This window comes from Salmo salar, chromosome 07, assembly GCF_965601325.2.
Source record: "Salmo salar chromosome 07, fSalSal1, whole genome shotgun sequence".
Classification (NCBI taxonomy): Eukaryota; Metazoa; Chordata; class Actinopteri; order Salmoniformes; family Salmonidae; genus Salmo; species Salmo salar.
In genome coordinates, this window is record NC_138297.1 from 46206214 (window position 1) to 46222275 (window position 16062).

The 16062-nt window shown below is 45.9% G+C and overlaps 1 protein-coding gene across 1 annotated transcript; it reads left to right on the forward strand.

Annotated features, from left to right (window-relative positions):
• Positions 1 to 4603: 4603 nt before the first annotated feature.
• On the forward strand, positions 4604 to 15456 carry LOC106609311 (importin-8). Its single transcript, XM_082977218.1, has 24 exons — positions 4604 to 4817; positions 5793 to 5874; positions 6181 to 6337; positions 6586 to 6744; positions 6998 to 7154; positions 7292 to 7381; positions 7503 to 7597; positions 7711 to 7795; positions 7928 to 8062; positions 8440 to 8539; positions 8690 to 8766; positions 8890 to 9006; positions 9102 to 9191; positions 9885 to 10050; positions 10169 to 10329; positions 10878 to 11003; positions 11736 to 11802; positions 12361 to 12486; positions 12651 to 12748; positions 12839 to 12934; positions 13163 to 13383; positions 13698 to 13900; positions 14678 to 14934; positions 15406 to 15456. The coding sequence occupies exons 1-24, from the start codon at positions 4734 to 4736 to the stop codon at positions 15454 to 15456; spliced, it is 3000 nt and encodes a 999-aa protein (XP_082833344.1). The 5' UTR covers positions 4604 to 4733.
• The last annotated feature ends 606 nt before the right edge of the window (positions 15457 to 16062 follow it).

Genomic DNA, 16062 nt, shown 5'->3' on the forward strand with positions numbered 1-16062 from the left:
CAACCCTATGGGCTCAGCATCCACAGTTAGTGAAATCACTGCAACCCTAAACAAAGAGTTCCAGTCAGTTTTAGAATGGGTGACCAGTAATAAACTAGTCTGGAACATCTCTAAGAGCACTGTATTTGGTAAAAATAATTCCCTAAGTTCTAGACCTCAGCTGAATCTGATCATTAATAATGTTTCTGTTGAGGAGACGAAATTACTTGGTGTTACCTTGGATTGTAAACTGTCATGGTCATAAACATATTGATTCCATGGTTGTAAAGCCTGGGAGAGGTCTGTCTGTGAGAGATGCTCTTCTTTTTTGACACCACACTCCACAAAGCAAGTCCTGGAGGCTCTAATGTACTCTTATCTTGATTATTGCCCAGTTATATGGTCAGGTGCTGCAAAGGGCCTAGAAAAACTGTTGCTGGCCCAGAACTGAGGCACATCTTAATCGGTATTGTCAGAGGGTTAATGTCAATACTATGCATTCCAGTCTCTTGGCAAAAAGGTAGAGGAGACATTGACCATCACTTTTCTTTCAATTGGGAGTGTTCAATTCCCAATCGTTTGCATAGTCAACTTACACACAGACTTACCCCACCAGACATGGATCTTTTCAGTCCCCAAATCCAGGACAAATTCAAGAAAACGTACAGTATTATTTAGAGCCATCCTTGCAAGGAACTCGGTTCCATCTCAGATTGCTCAAGTGGACAGCAAAGGAGGTTTTAAAAAAAAAAAAAAACGAAGCAACACCTCATTGCACAATACTGCTCCCCTATTTAACCTAGATTGTTTTGTGTGTGTATATACTGATATGTAGGCTGTGATGTTTTAAATGTATTTACACTGAACATAAATGCAACATGTAAAGTGTTTGGGTCCCATTTTTCATGCGCTAATAAATATCCCAGAAATGTTCCATATGCACAAAACGTATCTCTAAAATGTGCATTTCTCATTTGCCAAGATAATCCATCCACCTGACAAGTGTGGCATATCAAGAAACTGATTAAACATCATGATGTAATGGCTTAACCATAAATCATTAAACAGGTACACTTGTGTACATAAATCGCTTCCAACACCGTTTTAGAGAATTTGGCAGTACATCCAACTGGACTCAACTGCATACCACGTGAATGGCGTTGTGTGGGCAAGTGGTTTGCTGATGTCAATGTTGTGAACGGTGTCCCATGGTCGCAGTGGGATTATGGTATGGGCAGGCATAAACTACGGACAACAAACAAAATTGCATTTTATCGATTACAATGTAAATTCACAGACATACCGTGACGAGATCCGGAGGCCCATTCTCGTGCCATTCTTCCGCTGCAATCACTTCACGTTTCAGCATGCTAACGCACGGCCCCGTGTCGCAAGGATCTGCACACAATTCCTGGAAGGTGACAATGTGGCAGTTCTTCCATGGCCTGCATACTCACCAGACAGGTCACTCATTGAGTATGGTACGTACAGGTTGTCTACATTCCAACCAGAAACACCATGAGAGTATATGCTGTATTATGCTAATGTATAATACCAACTCCCCACCACCATTCTGTTTTACAGGCATGTATAGATCGGTTCCCCAAGGACCACACTGTCGACAAAGAAAATGTATCAATGTTATTCATGTATTTTAATGTTAAGAACTCTTTAAAGATGAGTCCGAATGAGGACTAAAATATCCTAATAAAATGTGTTTTGTGAAGGCTACCCATGTTATACTAAGTGTAGTCTACTTATAAGTAGGGCTGAGCGTAGACTGGAAGCCCGACGTTAAATTACATTGAATTCTACTTCAGGCAGAAACTAGCGTTTGAATCAGGAAAGTTTCCTCTCACGAACTCTACAAGCGAGAATAGAATGTTGAATAAGGGCTGAGAGAATGTTGCAGGAAATTGTAAAACAGGGGCATAGAGGAAATGTGCAGTTTTATTGCTCATCTCATGCTGTTCTACACATTTTGCGCTTAGAGAATGTATTATTTTTAAAGCTAAAAACGAGGTGTTGACTGTGATAAGGGCACAGGATTATTTGCCGTCTTGTTCGCTAAATCCAGACCAGCCAACTATGCATTTGACCCTCTTCTCACGCACTCACCACACACCTCTTATCTCACGCATTGAAAAGTACAGATTTTATTTAAATATTTCGTCCATTGTATAGTCGGCGAGTTAACTTTTCATCTATGCTCCAAATTGTTTTGAAATCGGAGCATCTGCGCCTGCAATTTAATATCACGTGCGTAACCTCTTGTCATGTCTCGTCTTGCCACAGCACTGTGAACTGCGGCACATTGTAGCATATGACTGGTCTAGTTATGTAAGGGATTGGATGGATGTTTTAAAGAAACGCCCCTCAAGATTGGAGTTGAATGGAGATCAAGAAAGTTATCCACTCAGTTGATGAAACTGTGAAAAGAGTAATTCTGTTTTATGTACAGTATTGTCAACAAAGTTATGTTTTTACTCCCGTCCCCATTGCACAAGGCAACCTTTAGACAGCATGTACTAAAGTCGATTTAGAGATTGGCATTTAGGCTCTGACAGCGAAAAGGCAGCACCAGACCTACAGTATGTTTTAGCAGGGACGTTTGGTAGGGTGACCTGATTTGTAGCTATGTACATTTTGTTAAACAGATTGTGAACCCGAAAGTGTGAGTTTGATTCTAGAGGGAAGGGGACAATAAATATAAAAACATTTGGCTTGGGTGTCGTGGCAGATTTAATGTCTACTTGTCTTAAGGAGATATTATCTATTTATTTTGGCATGATCAGTGCAACAATTCTCATTCTTAACAATGGGCTAAAATAAAGGGTAAATGCTTCTCAGTTTCATCAGCTGTCTGAGTCTCAGACGATCCCGCAGGTGAGGAAGCCAGATGTGGAGGTCCTGGACTGGCATGGTTATACGTTGTGGGGCCGGTTGGACATACTGCCAAATTCTCTAAAACAAATTCCCCCTCGACCTACACATAGTGGACTCACGCCGAGAGGACTTACATCCAGAGCACAGCGCCACACCCCCACCCCAACCAATCAACATCCCCCAAACCAAACGACCAACAACATTGGACACTTTATGGAAAAGCCTTCATTATCTCCTGGAATATCCGAGGGCTGAGGTCATCTGCCTTTGGCATAAAGAGCAGGAAGCTGGATTTCACCAAAGAAATCAGAAATACAGACATTGTCATCCTACAAGAAACATGGTATAGAGGAGACGGACCCACTGGTTTCCCTCTAGGTTACAGAGAGCTGATAGTCCCATCCACCAAACTACCAGCTGTGAAACAGGGAAGGGACTCAGGGTATGCTAATTTTGTATAGAGCAGACCTAAATCACTCTATTAAATTAATCAAAACAGGAACATTTTACATTTGGCTAGAAATTCAAAAGGAAATGATCTTAACGGAGAAATGCCCTCCTGGGTGCTACCTATATCCCCTCACTAGAATCCCCATACTATAATGAAGTCAGCTTCTCCATCCTGGAGTGGGAAATCAATCATTTCCAGGCCTTGGGACGTGTACTAGTCTGTGGCGTCCTTACCTTGAAAGTAGTATATGGACAAGGAGACCCACTGCCATCAACCATTAAAATGTCCTGGCCAAAATCTTGATGTAGCGGTAACACCCTGCCACATGTTGCACACTACTTTCCACCTGAGAACAGGGATTAATCCCTGCTTCCAACCTTCCCACCGTTTCTAGCATTGGCCTGTCTCCCTATCTGATTTCATTACTGTCTGAATAAAGTGTCAAACCACCTAAAAAAGTGTTTACATTTTTTTGGCATACTTTACATTTCACCCACCAAAAATTGCAAAGTAGCAAGTCGTCCAATTTTGAGTGTTCATTTAATGTTCAACGCATTCTGAATACGCCTGACCTGTGTTTTAAAAAATATATATTTTCTACCCTGGTCATAGGCCTAAGCCATGTCAAAATACATAGAATTGCAGGAAATTAGCTTTAAAATAGTAACATTTCCCCCTGTCTAGGAGTTGCGCCAGGGGGCAATGAAATTCACATAGCAAATCTCACTCCACGCTTTCTTCAAAAGGTGGCAGCTGTGTCAAATGAACAAACGAAGTAGGCAGTGGCATGGTGTATTTAGCCATAGAAGCACAGTGACATGCCTCAATGCAGTCATATTGGTTGGTTATTGGGGGTGTGGCTTTCAGTATGCTCTTTTTGGCCACCCATCCCGTGAGTTAATCTGTTCTGTTATATTTCATCAAATCGGACTAAGTGCACTGCTTGCTATGAATTCTATATGATGGTGTTTGCATGTTTACGTAAAAAGACTAATGGCCTGTTTGAAACACTGACAAGTAAAGAGCAGTTTTGTTGTTGCTAAATCTAATTTGGTGGTCCTGGCTCCCCAGTGGGCCCACCCTTGCCTACGCCTCTGGTTAAGAAACATCACGTCAAATCAAAGGTTACCACAAATGATTGACTGAAGGGATATTTTCAGTCATGACCACTCCAGCTCTTAAGGTGGCAGTAAAGTCTAATCGTTGCACTGTCCATACCTATTACAGAGAGAAGAAGAAAGAAGTGCTACCGTAAATCGACACTATTTACATTGCTTTGCGTCCACCGCCTGCTGATTGCCGGTAAAATGGGGCAGGGCTAGGGCAGTTCCATAACGCTTTGCTGAATCTGGAGCAGTTCATATATGTGATTGTGAAACATAGAAATTACCACTCGATTAGACCTGGATTTGACATTATGGATCCCAATCGTATAATTCAAGCCCTGAAAGGGACGATAGATCGCAACCTCCGGATAGCGGCTGAAAACGAACTCAATCAGGTGGGTGGATGCCCAAAATAACTTTGTTGTTTTTGTTATCCGGTCAGCATGAACCAATTTCCAGAAAGGGTTGTCCGTGTTTATGATTTGGATCGCAATAAGGCCGTGTTTCGGGATCAATGATAAGTTATAGAAGGACTTATGTTTGCATCTCTCTGTTTATTGTGTAGGACACGAAACAGTAGATTGACATGTGATGTAACTGGCAACACAAACTGTTGCACCGGAGAACAATAGAATTGTGAGGGAGTGTGCGCACACTGTGCAACAGTCCGGAGATGGGGCTGATCGTGAAACAATGTAGCTAGCAAGTGTCCGATTGGATTGTCATTGTAGACGTCACGCGCGAGTTGAAACGTTGTAACAATTGCAGCAATTTCAGCCAGCGATAGTAAAAGTTTACAATTTTGACGGTTCATTGGATTTGACCGGTGAATTCTAATCAGGACAAATTATTGGTGTGTGTATGAAATGCCTGTCAGTCAGTGACGCAACCAAGTGAAATTAGGAGAATTTGCTGGAGACAGAACGCTGACTGTTCTGCAGCGGAGGAGCAGTTCTGACAGGGAGAGGAGGAGGGATAGAGGGAGATAAAGAAAGAGCAAGGTAAAGAGAAAGCATTCGGTACAAAATATCCCTCCTTTTTTAATTGTTGTTTGCTGGTTATATCTTTGACAGACCATGGCTCTTTTTTACTACCTTAAATCTGATAACTGGTCTGGCAAGCGAATAGGCTACATGCTTCACCTGCTCTGTATTTTCCTTGTTCTTCAGTTAGTATTGACCTCAACAAACAACCGGGGAATCCACCTCCTTACACTCCGCTCTGTCGTCATATAATGGTTTTGACCACTGTGCTCACTGTGTGCTCTAGATGTGAAACTGACCGCTGAAGTAGTCAGGCGCTTGACTGTACGTGGTCCTATTTGGGTTGAGCTCATTTTAAAAAGCAGTGTCTTATTTTGTGTGTTCCAGTCGTACAAGATCATCAACTTCGCCCCGACTCTGCTCCAGATCATTGTGTCTGAACAGGTGGAGTTCCCTGTTCGCCAAGCAGGTAAAAACCCTGCCCCAGAACATTACATAAAGACCTGCATCTGGCTGTTTTTAAAACATCACTGGACCAATGCAACAACTATAAACAACACTGATAATAGTCTCACTTTGGACCGACGTCCCGGACACAGATTAAGCCTAGTCCTGGACAAAAGATCACTTTCAATGAAGATTCTTCATCGAGCATGCTTTTTAGTCCAGGACTAAGCTTAATCTGTGTCCGGGAAACTGGCACACTGAATGAATGAATGAATTGTAAGGTAGAATTGTGTCAGTCTTGCCAGTCTGAGTGATCTCTGTTCGCCAGCGGCCATCTACCTAAAGAACATGGTGAGCCAGTACTGGCAGGACCGCGAGCCCTCTCTAGGGGAGGTGGTGTTCCCCTTCAACATCCACGAGAACGACCGCACGCAGATCAGAGACAACATCGTGGAGGGCATTATCCAGTGTCCCGAGTCTATCCGGTGGGTCCTAACCTCATTTACCTCCCTTAACCCACTAACCCTTACCTCTTAGCCTGATACTCAGGGCAGGTGGTGCCCTGCTCTGGTCCTCTGCTCTACCTAGAGCCTTTGAAACCGGGTCACTTGACTGTATAGATAATCTGTGACTACAAGTGCCCAATGAAGAGGGATGGGAGGATCATTTAGTGATGGCATGTTATAGACAGAATACAATGCTGATGTATGTGTGTGTGTATTCTCTCTCCCAGGGCCCAGTTGACAGTGTGTTTGCGAGCCATCATAAAGCACGACTTCCCTGGGCGCTGGACGGCCATAGTGGATAAGATCGGCCTGTACCTGCAGTCTCAGAACAGTAGCAGCTGGTACGGCAGCCTGCTGGCCCTCTACCAGCTGGTCAAGACATACGAGTGAGTCAACCAACCGGCGCTGTTTGTCCCACCTGAGGACCCGTCACTCTCACTAGTGACCAAGTCGTAACGATGCTGTGTTTTGAGCCACCATTTTCAGTCCTAGTTTAGTAGTTCTAGTGTATAAGCTGAATGATATAAATGATTATTCCATTTACATTTTTCAGTCATTGCACCCAGCCTGTTGTCGACGATATCACGTCTGCGTGCTGTCTTTTGCTGGTGTGTGTGTGTGTGTGTGTGTGTGTGTCAGGTATAAGAAGGCGGACGAGAGGGATCCGTTGCTAGCAGCCATGCAGATCTTCCTGCCCCGTATACAGCAGCTCATCACCCAGCTACTGCCTGACGGCACCATCTTCTCCGTCCTCATACAGAAACAGATCCTCAAGATCTTCCACGCACTCGTACAGGTGAGAGAAGGGACTGTGTGTGTACGTGACCGACAGACTGACTGTGCGTGCAAGTGTCTGTGGACTGACTGCACGTGGCATGCGTGTGCACCTTTGTGTGATACTAATACCAGCGTGTCTCTACTCTGCTCCTGCAGTACTCCCTGCCTCTCCAGCTGATTAATAACACAGTCATTACCCAGTGGATGGAGGTCCTCAGAGCTGTTATGGACAGAGATGTTCCCCCAGTAAGTTTAATTTCATCCTTCTTCATTGTGTAGACCTGCCTTCTGCGAATTCTTCGACCTCTTTTTATTGAAGGGGAGTAGCGAACCTCTGGGTGTGTGTGTGTGTGTGTGTGGTTGCTAGGAGACGTTGGAGGTGGATGAGGACGACCGTCCTGACTTGGTGTGGTGGAAGAGTAAGAAGTGGGCCCTACACATCGTCACCAGACTGTTCGAGAGGTGAGGGGGCACGGGAGATGTATTTGTGTGTTGACGTGAATATGTTTGTGTGTTTGTGGATCGTTGGATTTTTTTTTTCAGTCTAACCATGTTGTTCTGTACTTGTGCGGTAGGTACGGAAGCCCAGGCAACGTGACAAAGGAGTACTTTGAGTTTGCAGACTTTTTCTTGAAGACCTACGCTGTAGGGATCCAACAGGTAAGAGTTTGTAACACTCTAAATATGACATCGTGTGTGTGTGTGTGTGTGTGTGTGTGTGGCAGTAGTCTTCTGTTTTAGTCTGACACCGTACGATCTGATGTGACCTCGTCTCTGGGTGGTCTCCTTCAGGTCCTGTTGAAGGTGCTGGACCAACACCGTCAGAAGCAGTATGTCACGCCTCACGTCCTCCAGAAGTCTCTTAACTACCTGAACCAGGGCCTGTCTCACTCCCTCACCTGGAAACACATGAAGCCGCACATGCAGGCGGGTCAGACAGACACCACTACACCTGTACCCCATATATATATATATATATATATATATATATATATATATATATATATATATATATATAGTGGTTTTCCATCACAAATGTGGGATTATGTGTGAAATTACACATTGTTATTATGGTGGTGTGTCTGTTATAAAGTTGTGACATTACAACTTTGGATTGAGTTACAGTATGTGGCAGGTGATGGTCAAAGTTCAATTTGTCTAATCTTTATGTCAGCATTTAGATCAGCTGTTTTATATACTTAGTAATCGAGCTAATCAGAATACTGCTATGCTTCTGAAAACGATGTTACAATTCCACTTTTAGTAGTTAACCTGAGTGTGTGTGTGTACTGTGTGTTCCACAGACCATCAGCCAGGAGGTGATCTTCCCTCTAATGTGTTACAAAGACGAGGATGAGAAACTGTGGCAGGAGGATCCATACGAGTACATCCGCATGAAGTTCAGTGAGTACACACACGTTCCTAGTTACGGAGGTAGTGGGACATTGTATGGTCAGTATACATAATGACATGTTAGATTTGAAAATGTATGGCTTCCATAGAATAGACATAGTGAAAATTGTGAGCTCGGCTGGGTTTGTTTCTCTGTTCCAGATGTGTATGATGACCATGCCCTCCCTGCCACCGCCGCCCAGAGCCTCCTGTGTAAAGCAGCCCGCAAGAGGAAGGAGGTGAGTGGAGAACCAAACAAAAACTACCCAGCACTCCTAAATAGCTTACTTTCCTAATTTCCTTAACTGAGTCTTCTCTGATATGACTTGCATCACTGCTCTGCCCCCCCCACCCCTTCCCAGGTTCTTCCCCAGATGATGGAGTTCTGCCACCAGATCATGATGGAGCCCTCTGCTGACCCCCGCAGGAAGGATGGGGCGCTGCACGTCATCGGCTCACTGGCCGAACTCCTCCTGAAGGTCAGCAGTGTGTGTGTCTGTACTTTCCCCTCTTGTTTTATGGCCTGTTTAGTCTATCTGTGACTGAGTCCTCTCTTCCTGTTGTCGTCCTGTAGAAGAGGGTGTACAGGGAGCAGATGGAGCTGATGTTACAGAACTACGTTTTCCCTCTACTCAACTCCCCTCTGGGATACCTCCGGGCCAGGGTGAGACACACACACACACACACACACACACACACACACACGCGCTTTCACTCCAGGGCCCCTCTAACCCAACTCTTCTCATGGAGCTGAGAATGGGTGTGTAAGAACATGTAGGGCGGCAGGTAGCCTAGTGGTTAGAGCGTTGGACTAGTAACCGAAAGGTTGCAAGATTGAATCCCCGAGCTGATATGGTAAAAATCTGTCGTTCTGCCCCTGAACAAGGCAGTTAACCCACTGTTACCCGGTAGGCCGTCATTGAAAATAAGAATTTGCTTTCTTAACTGACTTGCCTAGTTAAATAAAGGTAAAAAAATTAAATGATGTGTGTGATTGTGTGTTAGCAGTTCTTCGATCTTTAAAATGGCTCCTTCCCTCTTTATACCTACAGTCCTGTTGGGTGCTACATTCCCTACAGTCCATCCATGTGAGTCAGAATGGTCTGTCAGTCCTGTTTTATATTGAATAAACATCCCCCTTCCCCTTTCTGCATTTCTTTACCCTCCTCACCCCTGCTATTTTACTTACTGGCCATCTTCAGGCTGGTGATCGTGTTGGGAAGCACCACTGCACATTTTGGTGACTGGAAGTGGACAGTGCTGATTTGTACATAATGTGGATCGGCTCCACGCTGATAGCGATGCCCATCCATGTGGTATATAGATCAGTGATTTGTGACCCTGTGTTTGTCTTCAGTCGTGCTGGGTGCTGCATTCGTTCAGCCCGCTGCGTTTCCATAACGAGTTGGTCCTGAGGAATGCGGTGGAGCTGGTCAAACAGGGCCTCGTAGCAGACAAGGAGATGCCCGTCAAGGTGGAGGCTGCTATCGCCTTGCAGACACTGGTCAGCAACCAGGAGCAAGGTCTGAGGTTCACACACACACGCATGGACGTGCACACACGCTTACACAAATGCACAAGCGTCGCTAGCACAGACACCCACACACACTCTGAACCCTCTCTCTCTCTCCCTCTCTTTAGCTAAGGTCTACATCAGGCCCTACATCCGGCCTGTCATGCAGGAGCTGCTCCACGTCATTAAGGAGACGGAGAACGATGACCTCACTAATGTCATTCAGAAGATGATCTGCGAGTACAACCAGGAAGTGGCTGTCATCGCCGTCGACATGACCCAGAACCTGGTACGCCTCCACTGGCCTGCTCTACTGTTTAACAGTATCTCTCTCTCTCTGTGTGTGTGTGTGTGTGAGTGAAAGAGTCTGTATGTATACGATCTTCACCAGTATGATCCTACATTAAGAGTGAGAAGCAAGAGTGCATCTTACCTGTCGGTCTGTGGGTCCGTCCGTCTGTCCGTCGGTCCGTAAGTAAAGGCATGCTTCCTATCTGAAACAGTTTGTTTGATTGGTTTTATTGGTCTTCAGCTAGGGGTTTTTTCGGCTGTTCGTGAACACTTTTCTCTCGAGGCAAGCCGACTTCGGTAGCGGAGAAATACTGCACCAAACATAGTTAGATGTAAAATTGCGTGACTCAGATCTCCTAGGCATGACATTTTTTTAGTTAGGTTAATTCAGACTATTTTGGCTATGGCGTCTCAAAATGGACAGACAGTACTATTGTCGCTCCCCCCCCCCCCCCCCGTTTTTCAAGCGAAGGTATTTTTTAAGCGAGCACAGCCAAACCGAAACACGCGAAAGCCTTCACTCCCCCTGCGTATGTGTGTCTCCAGGCTGAGATCTTCACCAAGGTGCTACAGAGTGAAGAGTATGAGGAGAGTGAAGACAAGACAGTGATGGCTCTGGGGATCCTCAGCACCATAGACACCATACTCACTGTTATGGAGGATCACAAGGAGGTGAGACAAACCGTGTACTCACTCACTCACACATTCTACAGATGTACACACACACACACTCACCCTATTCCAAATCTAGTCCCCTGAAGCTCCAGTTGAATGTGTGATGATTGGTGATTGATTTGCTCCCTCTCCCCTGCTTTGTTTGAACACACAGTGCTATTGAACATGCTGTAAATGCTATGTCAGACTAGGGCTGTGACGGTCATGGAATTTTGGATGGCGGTAATTGGCCAGCCAAATGACTGTTCTCTCCGTAATAACCGTGTTTCCTCTCCGCTCCTGACTGCGTGTGCCGCCATAGAAATAGAATGAATAGAACGGGCGTCCCCATTCAAAATCGACGATGGCATGATGGGTGGACTGGCGTCCGTGGAGCCACGTCAGTTAACGTCATTTGAGTGAACAATGTGCATTTCAGCGAGGAGCAACGACGTTTCATAACGTTGTTTACGAGTCCATGTTACCGCTGAAACACTCAACCGTACCAATGCCCTGCCGTTCTGTCTTGAGTCTGCTGTTCGCTCCACATTTTTCCGCTTATGACTGTTATTTTATCCATAACTGTTGGTCCTACGTTAATTGTGCCAGCCCCACGTCAGACAGATATTAGCCTGGGATCTCTTTCTCTTTCTGCCTGTATCTTTCCTCTCCCACCCTCTTGACTGCCTCTCGTTCTTCTCGTTATCGTGTTCTCTCTCTTCCCCTCTCTCCGTCTCCCCTCTCTCTCAGATCACTCAGCAGTTGGAGGGCATCTGTTTACAGGTGATAGGCCTGGTGCTGCAGAAGCCCATCATAGGTATGGCAGGTGTGTGTGCTCACGTCACTGTCTGTTTTTGTGTGTACACACATGCTCATTTGTTTGCTGTGTGTGTCTATTCTTCTGTGTGACCTTTTTTGGGTGTGTGTGTGTGGGTGTGTGTGTGTGTGTGCTTTTCACACACACATTACACAATAACCATATTAATCTCACTTTCCTGTTCCATTGAGCTACCCCCCTGTCTTGTATAACACCTTGTCCATTTCCGTCGCACAATGAGCACTGTCTAATTACCAAAAGATGTTCCCCTTGTGCTTCCTAAATCCCAGATGACCAAGCACCATTCATGCCTGTAATTGGTGTGTGTGTGTGTGTGTGTGTGTGTGTGTGTGTGTGTGTGTGTGTGTGTGTGTGTGTGTGTGTGTGTGTGTGTGTGTGTGTGTGTGTGTGTGGAGACAATACAGCTCTGTGTTAATAACCTGTATAATGGTAGTTTCCTTCAAGAAGAGTGGGGGGGTCACTGTGGAAGATTGTTTATCTCTCAAAGGGAAACATAAATTCTGTGATCTGTTTCCTCCTCTTCTCTCTCCCCTCCAGAGTTCTACGAGGAGATTCTGTCCCTGGCGTTTGGGCTGACCTGCCAGACCATCTCCCCTCAGATGTGGCAGCTACTGGCTGTGCTCTACGAGGTCTTCCAGCACGACTGCTTTGACTACTTCACGGGTACAGTACTGAGTCACTGGACAACAGCCTGTTAGTGAGAATATTGGACTTACACGCCTGTCTAGGAGAACATTGAATATCACAGTGAATGTAATGTCGACTGGCATGATGGTGACGCTGATACTGGCCAAACATGCTGACGATCACGGTCCGGTCTCTTTCAGATATGATGCCTCTTTTGCACAACTACGTTACCGTGGATACAGACATGCTCCTGTCCAACCCCAAATATTTAGAGGTCATATACACCATGTGCAAAAAGGTGAGTGTGTGTGTGTGTGTGTGTGTGTGTGTGTTCAGGTAGAGTTTGATGAAGTGTCTGATGTTCTGACCTTTGACTCCTGTGCTGTAGGTGCTGACCAGTGATGCAGGTGAGGATGCAGAGTGTCACGCTGCAAAGCTGCTAGAGGTCATCATCCTCCAGTGTCGGGGGAGGGGCATCGACCAGGTGAGAGGGACCGCGAAGGCTTCTGGGTAGTATTTAAGGGTAGACGTGGTCCCAGTTCAGCCCAAATCAAGTTTGCACGGTCTTTCCCTTTCCATACCCTCAATCTCCTGTTGTGAGGGATGATTGCTATCAATATTGTATTGATTCTTCTCTCTCCACCCCCATGTGATTTGGCACAGTTGTCTCTCTCTTGTTTGCTCTCTCTCGCTCTCTCCCCCCTTCCTCCAGTGTATCCCGTTGTTCGTGGAGGCTGTGTTGGAGCGGCTAACCCGAGGTGTGAAGTCCAGTGAGCTGAGGACCATGTGTCTGCAGGTGGCCATCGCTGCTCTCTACTACAACCCAGCCCTGCTCATCCACACGCTGGACAACATGCACTTCCCCCACACCCCACAGCCCATCACCGCTCACTTCATCAACCAGTGGATGAATGACACCGAGTTCTTCCTGGGGTAAGTGTATAAACTAAGCCATGCGCCCTACGTCCGACGCCCTATACAATACCCACTATAAAGTACACAGTGGATGAACAACGTGCCCTAAACCGTGTGCCCTAAATACTACTAGAGCCACACTGTATACGGTCCACTTCATCGACTATATTGTTAGTTATCGCTGAGTCACACTGTGTTCTTCCTATAGCAGTGTAAAAACATAAGGGATATGCAATACTTATACCTCCTACAGTAAGTACACTGTACATGATTTATTCACCACCTACCTGGAGTTCATTTTCTCTCCCTCTCTCCACTCCTCTCTCTCCCAGGCTCCATGACCGTAAGATGTGTATCATCGGACTGAGTGTTCTGATGGAGCTACCCTCCAGGCCGGTGGTGGTAGAGGAGATAGCGGCTCAGATTGTCCCCAGCGTCCTGCTCCTCTTCCTGGGGCTCAAACACCTTTACTCCTCCCGCCTCAACAAGCCAGACCTTCTGGCCTGCACTGGGGTACCGGAGGAAGACCAGAACGGTGAGAGGAGGGAAACGGGCGACAGAGGAGGAGAGGAGACAGGACAAATGAGAGGGGAATGGGGAGAACAGGCAAGAGAGGAGGAGAGGAAAGGAAAAGAGCGATGCTAATGCTGTTGAATCAAACCCGCTTCTTGGAAGCCATTGGGTAGGGCCAGGGATAATGTCAATGGTAGAAGATTAAGACACTACTAACCCTAGCTATGGATGTGGTAGGAATCAGTCCTCAGCTGTTCATGTGTGTTGCTTTACACATCTATGGTCAGGTTTCAACACCTCTGGACCTCTCTCTCTCTCTCGCTTGACTTCTCACTCTGCCTTCAGGTCATATCATCACTACATTTCCCTACATGCCGCGGGGCAGCTGTGCTGGCATTCCTCAGTCAAGTGTAAAGAACCTGGGGAGTTCCAGAATATTCAGAGTGCTTCTGGGGGTTGTAGTGTTGTTGTGCAGTCAGACACAAAGGTAGTAGATGAGACTATCTCAGAGGGAATGACTTGGAGTGTTCCTCTGTCACATTTAGTCTCCATATTCGCTCCATTTGAGTTAATTTACCTTCTGGGAATATAGGAGTGTTATTGGGAACAGCAGGGTTCAGGGAAGGTTAGGATGAAGGAAATTGTTAGGTATGTTAGCTAAGCAGCTGTTACTGTAATTTGGCATATTTAAAATGGCATTAAGAAAAATTGTGCCTTTCAAAAAGGTGAAAGGTAATCTTTTTCTATTCATCCTGCTTTTCTGCCTGTCTGTCTGTCTGCACGTGTGTTGTGTCCACAGAGGAGATCCCTAGCGATGAGGACGAGGTGAATGAGAACCGTAACGCCATGATGCAACAGCAGACCTGCACACCCGTAGGCCACGAGGACGACGATGAGGAGGAGGATGATGATGAAGACTACTGGGATGAAGAGGGGCTGGAGGGGACACCCCTGGAGGAGTACAACACGCCCCTGGACTATGACAATGGAGAGGACGAGTACCAGTTCTTCACCGCTGCCCTACTCAGTAAGTGGTTACCCATAACATCTAGCCCTGTGCTTTTTCCTGTTATGTTACTAGTGTGTGTGTGTGGGGGGGTGTTAAGATTTTATTTTGATTTCACATAGAGGATCTTGCGGTAGCTGAAACATTCCATCTTTGAACATCCTCTTCCTGCTCTGTTGAATCAATACTAGGTCAGAGTTCACTGCTGCGATCAATCCTCATTTCTAAAACATCCAGCTCAGTAACACACAGATGGATTGAACAACTACTGGCCATCATGTAGGTTAACAGTATCAGCAAATACGTTCTCATAACATCATTTACAGGCTTCCCTCAGGGCCCTGTTCAAATACTTCAAAAGGGATTCCTCCCTTCCTCCATGGTTCTGACACAAGACAGAGGGCATAACATGGTGGGATCTGGCTTTCACCAGTCTACCAACTATCTGGACTTGGGTATCAAATTCAAATCACAGCTGGGAATCTCTCCACGACCGACAGTTCTTTCTCTCATCTCCCCAGCTGTCCAGAAAGAGGAGCCGACTGTGGAAGGAGTCTCCTCTGGAATGTTAGAGATGTCCAAATACCAAAGGGCTTCTTTCGGCATTTTATAGTCCGTATTTGATTCTCTAGTGGGCTCTGCTTGCAGGATTGGTAGTCAGATCCTGATGTTTCAGATGGGACGCTTGGATGGGTTTTGGTGCGGCAACGGCACTCTTGCTCTCCCTCTCTCTCTCTCTCTCCCTGTGTTAGTATTCTGTGCGTGTTCGGCTGCAGTTTGTATGTTCTAGCCCACTGCAGTTTCTACTGAAGACTGTGTGTGTGTGCAGGACAGTAAGGAGCAGCCAAGCGTTGAAGAGCTGCCGAACTCTGTGGGCGGTGAAACCAACATAGGGTTTGTGTGTTATTTGTTGTCGACTAGTGTCTGGAGTTGTTTCTCTCCAGAAAATGTTCTGTTGCAATCTGCCTCTGCAATTAAGCACTGCAGTGAATTATGTTCTCAAACAGCCTCCCTCTCTCTCCATTTCTATTGGTCTGTGTGATAGTTTTATGTAGGTGATGTTGCGTATACCTGACACTTCCAGGCCATGCTAGGATGCTGTTACACTAATCTGTGAGAGAGAGAGACAGAGTAAACTCTAGTCTACTGCCCTGGTAATAATGAAGGGGATTCTCTGG